General features: G+C 41.7%; 1 protein-coding gene across 1 annotated transcript in view; it reads right to left on the bottom strand.

The window, feature by feature from the left end:
• The window catches only part of FAM171A1 (family with sequence similarity 171 member A1), a 409,935-nt gene that overhangs the window by 235,983 nt on the left and 161,743 nt on the right, over window positions 1-12,209 (bottom strand). The window contains exon 3 of the mRNA XM_069211592.1: window positions 7,513-7,605. Coding sequence (XP_069067693.1) covers window positions 7,513-7,605 — 93 coding nt within the window. The remainder of the gene's footprint in view (window positions 1-7,512; window positions 7,606-12,209) is intronic.

Here is a 12,209-nt window from a genome sequence, read left to right on the forward strand (position 1 = left end):
TTTTTGCCATAATGCCCCACATTTCTATAAACCTTCAGAATCAATAACCTGTCTGCACCCTTTATGGTTTGTACAGATATGCTGAACAGAAGGCATGCTTTATGCTTTTCAACATATTTTCATAATTTTAAAAATCCAAAGCAAATTCGCTAGCAAATGTAAGATTCTGTTTGATGCAAAAAGGAATTTTCAATACTTACACCATTCATCATTCAGTCAAGGTACTTATTTTAAAAAGGATAAATAATTGCATATTCCATGAGTTAGACAAAATGAACAGCTGCCCTTTTGGGTCATTTTTTCTACATTCAAAACATCTTTCATCAGCCGATTATGAAACTTGCTGTTGGTTAATGCCCTGTCAGAGGAATACCGGTCAGTATTTGAGCCCAATGCCATATCTGCAGACTTTTATGTTCCTGTCACATGCCTGACACATCTTCATATCCAAGAGTAGCCCTAAAGTCCTTCACAACTACATCTTTATGTTTTTCGACAGGTATTGATCATTCTCATATCTAGCAACCTTTAATATGCTCTCCAACATGCTGAGGTACAACAGAGACCTCCGGTCTCCCCGCCTCGCTGTAGAATAACTACTCTAGATAAGGAATTGCCTACATCTGCTTACAGATCATTCTGTATGATTAGAATATGTCAGCTACTATTACTAGTGTTGAGGCATGCATTACCCTACAAACTAAGTAGTGAGATCCAGTACCTTAATATACGGGCTGGAGGTGCAAGGTCGTTTTTTAAGCCGTTCCACCTGAGGCTCTGCTGGAAATAGCCCTCTCTAAAGGGTCACCCCAAACGTTTTGCCTTTTCCCTCCACTTTTTGCTGAATTTGTTTTCGTTGGCTTTAGGATTCTGAGCACTTTACCACTGCTGACCAGTGCTAAAGTGCATGCGCTTCTCCCCTGAAACAAAGTCACACTGGTTTATCCACAATAGGGATATTTAATTTATCTATAATTCCCAAATAAAGACTGTGCCCAGAGCCAGTAAATTAAATACTGTTAGTGGGTCTGCAGCACGGATTGTGCCACCCACACAATTAACTCTTTAAACATTTCTCAGGCCTGCCATGACAGAGCCTGTATGTGCAGTTTATACTGTCATCTCGACTTGGTATTTAAAACCTCCATTTAATACATATGAAGCGCCTAACTAGCGCGTTCCAGGACTTTAAGTCTACCTGGTTCCGCGATCCTTACCTGGATGGCATACTAGACCCGGCTGACAGGAAGCTCTATATGCAATTCAGATTCGTCCCCCCCACCTCCCTCTGAAAACTTTCACCAATAGATGGCAGAATAGGGTCCCGACTAATATGTCACCTGCTTCAGGAGTCAACTGCCCATGTCTTGTTCGCATGCCCATCTTCCACTCCTTTACGTAGGAAATGGCTTGTTGCAACCTGCAAACGGCCTGGGACCCGAGATCATGCTGCAGCCATGAAGATTCAAAAATCAGACTCTAGTCTGCCCATTGCCAAATTCCTCAGCGGAATGTGGCGCATTAGCAGGAAACTGGTCAAGATTGCCTAGCTCCTATGTTACTGTAGTTCTACCCGCACTTTCCAACCCCCATTCTGTATTTTGGGACTGTTTCCTTTTGATTGTATTGCTCTCCGTGCATCGTTGTTATTTTAAAGTAAATTTCAATTTTATGATTCTTAATGTATTATTTATTGTTGTGCTAAGTGACTTTTATGGCACTGGATGCTGAAATAAAGTTGCTATACTACACATGAGGCAACCCTAAGAAAGGCACTAGCAGCCTATAGGACAGGGTGGTGTTTAAAAGGTAGGACAAGTACCTGGTAGTGAGAAACACCTACCTTTGTTTTTCCCTACTATGAGGCCTACTCCTCCCGTAGGTTAATATTGGGAATTCCTTATTACACTTTAAAGCTGTAATTCCAGATTAAGAAGGAGTAGCTGTCGTGTTTTATATTATTGGGATGCTCATGATAAATCCTCTTTGCTGGCAAAGCTGGATTTACCATTATTACTTTAGAAATGGCACTTTTAGAAAGTTGATATCTCTCTGCTCTTAAAGCTCTGTGAGCATGTCTCCAAAACATGTCTGGGGTAGGTAACGGCTTGACTTTGTGCATTTCCTTCTGACAGCCAAAGGAAGAGTAGGTGTTTCTGAGGGCTCATCTGCATCCTATGGCTCATACTGGGCAGGAAGGGAGTGAGGAGCCAACACCTGAAAGGCCAGTGTCCTGTCCCCATACAAAGGGGTGATTACACCCTGCAGTGAGTCTGGAGTCAGGGCTAGGAAGAAAGGACCTCTGTGCACTTCATAAACCCTTCTTTGAAGTCACCCCCACTCCAAAGGCACAAATGGATATAAGTACTGGATCTCTGACCTCACCACAGCAGACATATCTGGACCTGTAAAGAACCTCTGTCAGAAGGACTGCTGTGCTGCTAAAAGGACTGCCATGGTACTGGACTGCTGCTCAGACCCAACTGGGGGAGAGCTAGACTTTGCCTAGAAACAAGAGTGATCTCCAAGAGATTGTCAGCTTGCCTTCTGTTGCTTGAGACTTAGGGATATTAAAGTCTCACCACCAGGTCTGGGCTTGCATATTGGAAGTGGATCAAGGTACTTGCTCCATTTGAACTGAAGCATCTCCCGTCTGCTGGAAGCAGAACCAATGCTTTGTCGCTGCTGCCGGAGCAAGACTGGTGCACAGCACTCTGAATCAAGGCTTTGCCTAAAGAATCAAAGGATCAGAACTGCTGCATCACCGCTGCTGCAATGTGGGAAGATCGACACATCGCCATGACTGCAGGGAGAAACCCAGTGCACAGTCTATGGAGCCAACACTTCTCAGCTAGGCACATCGCCTTCAGAACAGACGCAGCGCCACCACCTTGTGAAGACAACTGACGCATCACCTAGACTGCAGGATCGACACCAACGCATTGCTCAGCTGCACATCCAATTTTGTTGTTGCGACCAGTATCAAGGTACTGTGTTCAGTGGGCCTGCTTGGATGCTGTACCGGGCCCCGCTGCATCGTGGTTAACCTGAACTCCTGATGTTGCCCTGGTCCAGTGTATCCAGATAACCCTCATTGATGCTTGCTGGTGCTAAGCACTAAAGACACTAATTAAAAAAAAAAAAATCATATTTCACTTCTACTTATTGAATTTTTTGTCTTATTGATTTTGATCTATTTATAAAATCTTATGTATTTTTATGACCTGGTGTGGAATATTTTTTTATGTGTTGTGCAATGCTTTACACATTGCCTCTTAAGTTAAGCCTGGTCAACCTGTGCCAAGCTACTAGAGGGTGAGCACAGGTTAACTTTTAGTGCATATCTGACTTACCCTGAATAGGATTGTGGTTCCCGTTTCAGCAGGATGTATAACTCTGCCAACCAGAAACCACTCAACAAGATCAGTGTCTGAAATAAGTGTGAGAAGTGCACTGTTTGAATCTTATACTCATTCACTTCTAAATAATAAAGTCATATCTTATTCCTAAAATACAATGGTTCTCAAGGGCAACCAAGGCGATAAGCTCTCCATATGAAGGTGGGAGAATAATTATGACTAGTCAAAGTTTGTTTCAGGTAACTATTCTTCAGAGAGGGGAGGTTCAACGTGCTTATCTTTACTGAAAGCGGGACCCTTGACATTTTGGGTTAAGCAATTATGCGTTTACCAATGGCTATATGCATAGGAAGAAAGGCTGGGTTAGTTAAACTAAATAATTTTAGCCCTGGATATGTTTTGTCAATACAAATCAATTGCTGCAAAAAAGAATCCGTATTGCATGATCCATATTCATCCTTCCCACATTTAATATCCAAATCATAAAGGCACTTCACAAAACCAACAGCTGTTGGAAGCACATATGAGAGTATACTAGAGTTACCCTGCACTGAAGGAGTTTTGATAGCCTACCTCTGTGTAGTTTTACTCTTGAAAGTATTGAAACTACAAGACTGTCCTACTCCATAGTGTGAGTAGCAATTCTTTTGGGATCCTATTTCGGGGGGGTGGGGGGGGGGGGGGGGGGGTAATTCCAGGTACGCACTCCACATCCCATTAATAGGTTATTTTCTCCACTTTCAGTAATCACTAAACTTAGGTGGGGTACATTGAGTTACTCTTGAAAACCTTGAGACCCTCACAGGTGAGTCGTTGCGCTTTACAAAAACTGATTGACTGACCCTGTGAGTAGGCTTTAAAATTATTATTAAAACACCAATTAAAGATTCTAGTTCCATATCCTTTACCCAAACTCCTAGGACTTATTATGGAGTGCAGGTGTCTGGCATCTCACATAACAGGAAACCTTTTTGCTAACCAAACTGAGTTACATTCTCCCTTTTGCAAAGTACTGCTGCAAGAGGAGGGTCATAAATCAAGTCCTGTGGGTTCCACCCCCCCCCCCACCTTCATCTGCAGCGATTTATGCCTTTATTAACATCAGTGCCCACCAATCCCAAACTCAACAAGCAGTGCAAAATGTAATCTAAAAAGCACAAGCACAGGGTATACTATTTTGGTAAGTGCCATAACCTTGGATGAAAAAGACCAAAAGCGGACTCTCCAATGATCAGATTACAAGCAATGTGCATGTAATCTTGTCTCCATCCCATATGAAAAAACGGGGTTTTCTTTGAACAGCTATGGCAGAGACCATAACTGGGGGACAAAAGAGGGCTATTACCTAATGTGCAGCAAAAGGTATTGAAAAGTTACATCAGTTGTTCCCATGAGCATTCCATATAAGGAAATTCTCCTCCAGAAACCAGACAATAAAAATAAAGGTGTGACTAATTCAATATTTATTTAATAATGTTACCGATAATAGAATTAGATGTCAAGCCTGAGGTTCAACCAAAGGTAACTCTAGTATCTTAAAATTGATCAGGCATCCCTACTAAATAGTTTAATGTTGCCCATTGCGTCCTTTAGTTTACAATTTTGAATTCCTAACAATTTTCTTATTTTTTTCAAATGCAGTAAATAAAGTGGTCTCCAAATATTATAGTTACTTTCTTTGTCACTTCAAGGCAATTATCTGGAATTATGGCTAAAGGAAAATTGCTTAAGGTTCGTCAGCATAAAACTTTAGGCAGATAACGATCAACTCCATTTTATATTTCAAAGTATCTGTATAACTGCACTACCTCGCTTTTTAATAAATATTACATTTCTTGTAAAACTCAAACATTCATACTACGCCGAAACTTTTACTGTGCCCTTTCCTATTGGTCTCACCTTGGAAAATAACAGTGGTTTAGCTTCTTTAGCAGAGACACAAGTGACATCACTAAAAGCAATGTAGTGTTGACAACCCTGTTGAGTACTGTCAAATAAGAAGGTGCATTAGGGCTTAATTTGTAAATAAAAAAAGTGCTGGTGCCCCAAGCCCTCCTCTTAAATACGGAGCTGCAGCTATTAAATGTGCGAACATGGAATACTGAGGCAGCGTAAACCTGAAACCATCACGGCCCTCTTTAATCCATTTACAGCACCTCCCTGCCCCTTCAGCTCACTCCTGCAGCTTTCTGCTCTCTCCCTTTGTGACGCTTTTTCGTTTTTCTCTTCCTCCATCGTTCCCAAATGTGCCTTTTGCTCACAATAAATGCTTGAGGCAGAAAATTAAGCACCGGCCCTCAAAAATAAGTGCTGGTGCTCCGCACCATAAACAAAAAGCACAAATTAAGCACTGAGGTGCATACTCCATAGAAATAGATATAAGCCTCTCGGGTGAATAAAGAGTTGTCATGAACTTGACAAATGTGCTGCATCATTGCACTTAGTGTTTCCCCAAAGAAAATGTCAGTATAAACGGTCAAGAGCATTTCAATTAGCATCCAGTGCTACTCTGAAACTAATCCTAACTCGTTTCTGCCATACTCAAATTGTACATCATGCATTTGCTGGAGGTACCTTTAAAAAATCATGTACGTATGTAATTCCTAGGATTTTGAGATGTACATGTCAAATGACAGTTTCTCAATGTAATTAGCAACAACCTTAAGGCACAGTTTACCCACATATTTAAGCAATAAAGCCAATAATCTTTGCAGAAATTACCGTACGATCCTGAATGGGTATTTCGTGTACACAATCAAGAAAATACTACTCTTAACCTTATTCTCCATGGGTGTGCAGGAGTCCTCTCCATCACCAAACATGCGCAAAAGCTCACAGGGGATTGGGCACAAAGACTAAAATGTTACTTTCTTCCCCACCAGAAAAACAATAATTGCAATAGGACTTGTCCTAAACCCACCACTGTGTCGAAAATGCCTGCAGACCAGAGGTAAAAAAAATAATTGAAGAGATCAGAACGGATAACATACGGCAAGTGCACAACATTGAAAACACATAACAAAGAACCCTAGAGGTTTTATTTAAGATCTATTTGAGAACACAGAAACAAATATGCCTGTATTGTCAACATTCCTGAAAAAACATTGCCAAACAAAACATATTTTCTTTTTCAGCTCAAGGTGACAGGTGCCCAAGGCTTTGTCCCAAAGAAACAATATGTTCTTCTCTTGAGTGAAAGAACAAAAGCCCAGTGGCAGCTCCTCCGCTTAGGCGGTGGAGCGTCGCCTCCCCCAACCCCCACCAGCAGCAACCGCTGCAAATCTTTAACAAGGAAAGGATAATAAACTATGTTTATTATCCTTTCCTTGTTAAATGGAGGGGCACATGGGGTGACTAGTAGTGAGGGGAGTGCATTGTGCACTCCCCTCACTGCGCATGTATGTTTGGCCGGCCATCTCAGGCCAAAAACACATGCGCACGGGGCCCTCTCCAGAGCATGCACAGGCTCCCAGTCTGCCTGGGAGCAAGCCAGGGTGCTCCCAGCCAATCCTGATGCTGCTTTGAGCAGCGTCAGGATTGGCCGCAGGGCTGGCTGGGAGCCTGTGCCTTCAACCATAAAGAGACAGAGGAGAGGAGTGGCGCACGGAGTGCAGGTACGTTTTTTAAAATGTATTATTTTTTAATGTTTTTAATGTTCCCCCTCCATCGCATGTCACCCCACCCCCGTGATCACGACTGCAAAAGCCCTGGGCTGAGTTAACTGTTCTGCTTCACTCTACCTCTTCTTCAAAAAGGTCAGTAACTTCGCATTAGAAATAGCAGAGCTCTCCCTTAAACCTTGGTTAAATCTAAATAGGAACATACAAATGCACAAGTCTCACCTATACATTCATTCATATTCACTTGCACAATAAACCACCAGTTGATATGCATTGAAACATACATACAAAAGTGCAGTGTAAAACCAAATTGGTTACAATCTATGGTGAGGCAGAAAGTGACTTTGCTCATGCTGTTTGTCTTCCAATTGATAATTCAGTTATGGATGAGTGGTACAAAAAGATGCTTGAAGATATGTTACAATTTAATGTAATAAAACGGAGGCTTCCATTGTGAGTGTGAGGCACAAGACAGACATGCACATGCCTACACACCTTGATATCATGAGACAGACATACATATGTTAACACACCTTGATATCCCGAGACAATCTGCACAACATCTTCATATACCATGAGCGTGGCAGAGCGTTCAGGAAGCAGTCCAAGACTCAGAGAAGAAAATACTGCAATAAAAGTAAAAGATTTCAGAATATTTTAATTACTGGCAATATTTATTACTATACAAGGTGAAATACTTTAATTCACGGTCCTTCAGAGAAACCATTCTATTTGAAAAATTAAGTTCAATTGTTTCAAGCCAGTTCAGGGTCTGTTGTGACTAAAAATAAAAAAGAGGGCAGGGAACCAAAATAAAAGTGGGCCCCATTGGCGAAGCATATAGTAAAAGAGTAGTAATAATCTGGGAAATCAACAGTAAAACAGTCCACCTGGCCATAAAACCAGCCCACAACTGCTTTAAACTGCCCCACACACTGATCTGTCAGACCAGCCCATCAGGCACTGCCCGATTGCCCTATAGGCCAGTCTGACCCTGCACCAGTTCGGAAGGCACCAATGACAAGTATTAGTATTTTTATTTAACAGTGTGCAGATAATTAAAACCATTACACAAACAATAAAACATGATTTAAAACCCACAATCGACAGGAGCTCACAGTATGAAAACTCTTGGAAACCGTTCCATAGACAATAGTTTTCTTACGACCTTCTAAACGATTTTACTCTAGAGAAGGCTAAAGTGCTAGAGATGGATGCCTCAATGTGTATGGTAAGAATACAGGGGGCAGCGGAGTGTGAGCTTGTAACATTCATATAGTTAGTGTACTCTTTGTAAAATACCGGGTAACATAGTAAGGATAAAAGTACAGAACCCTCAAATTAATGCTAAAAACCAGATTTAAAATTTACAGGTGCTTGAGGAAGACAAAATATTATTCCAAGTTTGTCTAAATGTTCCACCAGTCTGTAACTGAGCTGTACATAATCCCCATTGAATCCTGCCATAATCGCCGGCCTACACCCGCACAGCCCCCTTTGGAGCCACGCTGGCCGAAGAAGGGTCTTGCGATCCGATCCGCCATAATGATTTTGCTGAGGCATATCTGGTGGATCAATGTTTCTGGGGCTAGCCCGCAGAGCCGGCAAACACCTGACATATTGCTTTGTTTCCACCGGTGGAGGCGGGCGTACTTTGGGAGGCAACCCATGAGAAATTTCAAGACAGGCACACCAATACCATCAATGTTTGTTGTGAACAGTAATAAATCAAGTAAGCAGCGCATAGGACATTTCAAGCTTCTGAAGAGCTAACAGCAAGACATTCTGTCAAAAATATACAGTACTTGAACACTAAGAGAATGTCGAATGGGACACTCATGGAATAACAGCCCTGTGTTGGATCAGAGAAGACATTCAATCAGCAGCACTAAGCATGAACTACACAGAGTATCATGTTCTTTTTGTTGCCCAAGGATGATCATGAACATATTTCCCGTTCATGATCTGATAAAACATTTATTTGATGTGTGTTTAGATTTATCCTTACAGAGAATAGATAAAAAATAATCTCAAGAGTGAATGTTGATAGATAAAATATTCAAAGGTGTGTACTGCATTGTGAAAACAGAAACAATCTGTACAGGCAGTTACAGTTTATACAGACTTGTTGACGGTCCCACAACTCATGACCATATGCAGTTACTTCAACATTTTGATTTTAAGACAAGGTTTCGTTTTTCTGAAAAGAAAAACGTTGAATCAGATCAGTTAATTTTCCACATATCTCCGCATTTCCATCTAAATCATCAGTCTGGGCGCCGTAATATGAACTGGGTGCAGAGCCATGATCTACCCTAGTGTACAACATTCAATGGATGAGCCAGTACAAGTCCGAACTTTGCACCAGACTGAGAAAGGAAACTCACTCCCCAGTGCAGATGTTACTCACTCAGATTTCTTTGATGGTACCTGAGCTGTAGAGCATGAAACATTTAAAGACTAAGCAGTGGTTTGAAACCAGGGCTGCAGTTTTCATTTAAGGTGGGTCTGGCCTACATTTGAAACGACGGTTAGGAACCGCTTACATTTTCTCTGAAGGTTGTAGTCTGCGCAGTAGACTTTCCAGGGGCAAAAAGTGGCTCCTGGGGACAGTTACGCTTTTCCCAGCTACACTTCTTGCTCGGATTTTCCCCAGGCAAAGCAAGTGATTAGGGTGAAAGAACAAGCCAGTGTTGCAGAAATATGCATGTAGACATGGGTGCTGGTTGACCTTGAAGCTGATGGTCCAGATCTGTGCATTCCTGAAAGGTAAACAGTCGCTCTGGGAACAGCCATAGCATGATGGCGATGCCCTTCCTTGCTCTGTCTCGAGACGTGGTTGAACCTGTGAGGGAGCAGTCCGTATGAAGGATCCACAGGCTAGTACGTACTGGAGGAATGAGGCGGTTACTGGAGGGGTCACAGAACCACTTAAAATGCAGTAGCAAGAAGAGCAGCTTTACAAGTTAGCCAGGAGTTGAGAGGTGGGCAAACTGAGCAGGATGGGGTGAAGGACTTTCCACTCTTGCCCATAATTATGGAGAGGACGTCCCTGCTCAGATCGTCAGAAGTTTACTGAGAGGGAGAGTATTATTCGGTAACATAGTGAGGTAGGTTAAAGGTGGAGGGAAATTATGAAAATAAGAGGTGTAACTGGGAACACATCCCCAGCTGTATTCCGACCAAACAGCATAGGATAGGAGATGGGGGGGCTTACGTATGTACCCCACAGCCCACGACTGGACGTCCTAGGCTGATACATTTTCACATTTGATTAAAGGTGATACACATCCCCTCCCGACCATCCGTCCAGTTATAGCACTCCATTGGTTTTCCTCTATGGGACACCACCTGAACATAGGTTACTTGTGATGAGTCCAATTCTATGGTAGCTCAGTGTTTGTCATGATGCTCGAGTCACTGGAAACAGTCAATATTTTTTATATTTGTCCCATAGATAGCCCACACTAACATTTGCAATGAAAGGAAGCCAGTTAGGGTGGGAGGAATAGTTAGATATGGGGGATGGCGGAGGTACTTTATGAAACTTTGATAATCTTGGCGACTATGTTTGTTACTCTGTATTGTGTACCATTTTATATACTTAAAAGATGTTTGGATTTATTCTCTGCAGCTTGCCAATAAAGATATTAAAAAAAAAAAAAAATAGGACATCCCTGTTGCACTACATCAATGGAACAAATCCAGATGTACTTACGCTCCAACAGCACCAATGGTAGAAATGGTACATCCGATGAGGACATAGTGGGGCGAACTAAAGGGAAATGGCCCCTTATAGCATCCATGAAGGCAAAGTATACAATGAGCAATTGTAAAAACACCACAGTTTTGGCTCCAAAGAATTAATATGACAGCCTCATCTACAGCGTAATTACATTCCCTAAACAATATAAAATAATTTTAAAGTCTTTCAAAGATTCGGGTGTAAAGCTTACTGAAAGAGATCCAGGAACATGAGAAATTCAAGAGCATTGCTGCGGAGGTGAAGGTGCAGCAGAAGGCAGAATTTAGGCATTATTGAGTCCCAGAAATACAATATTTTCTAACTTCCTCCCTGGGTTTAGAAACTAGAGCACCTTTCATTCTCTGTGCAAAAGGCCTCTAGGTGGTGTTAGAGGGGAGAGAATGAAAGGCATAACAAGCATTTGCAATGTAATAGATCTCGCATTTGCTTGAGTTAGAGCTACTGGCATTGTTAATTCACAACTGGTCTCAGAATCTTGTCTTTTCTTGTCATATAATTCCTTTGGGCCTTCTTATAACTAAACACTTCCATTTATCTTCTTCCTCTATCTGCAGCAAAAAATGGAAATTTAGCATTGTAATTTAAATATGCAATGCTAATTCCAATAGAACACTAATTTCACCACCCCATCATCAGAGTTGCTGGCTGGCAAACACAATTCCCCCCAAAAATGACACAAGACAGCCACGGAGGAGTAATAAGAGAAATAAACTAGAAGGGTCTCCCAAACATATCAAGAGAGTGTTCAAACAGTCACAGTGTAATAAGGATGTTAAATTGGCCTGAATTATGGTCGTAAATGTAATAAAGAGAGATTAAGACATACAATTTTCAGAAATACATTTTGGTAATGCTCAAAACAGCCCCTAAAGGGCATCATAACAAAAATATAATTTGTAAAAAACATGGTCATGTAACCATATTGTTAGCCCCTAGAGGGCATAACCTCATAAAAAAAAAGATACAGGCAAAAGTAATGCGGTGTAACCATATACTTAGGCCCTAGTGGGCATTTGTAAGGTTAGCAGGCCCACTGCAATGATATTACAAACAAAGCCTTTAAAACAAAACTTCTCCTTGCTGCAAAACAAAAGTTGTAGCCATGAGAAAGCTTAAGACAATGAATGGTGGGAGGGGGTTATTATTTTGGGGCATCCACTAACCTAGTGTGGGGACCCAGCGATGATGCAGACAGGAAGAGCGTTTTGAAGGTGGTCCCACTGTCCTAGGACCATCACAGGCTGAGTTATGAGCAAAAATGTTTTGTAAAAGTAATGCCCTGCAAAGCATTATGGGACGAGTTCTCCTGCCGCAAATATTATAGCATGTTGACTGCAATGCTCAGAACAGCCCCTAGAGAACACCACAATAAAATAGCATTTGGAATAAGCATGGTCATGTAACCATACAGTCAGCCCCTAGAGGGCAACCCCACAGAAAAAAAACAAGCATTTGCAATGCAAC

This window comes from Pleurodeles waltl, chromosome 10, assembly GCF_031143425.1.
Source record: "Pleurodeles waltl isolate 20211129_DDA chromosome 10, aPleWal1.hap1.20221129, whole genome shotgun sequence".
In the NCBI taxonomy this organism is placed as follows: Eukaryota; Metazoa; Chordata; class Amphibia; order Caudata; family Salamandridae; genus Pleurodeles; species Pleurodeles waltl.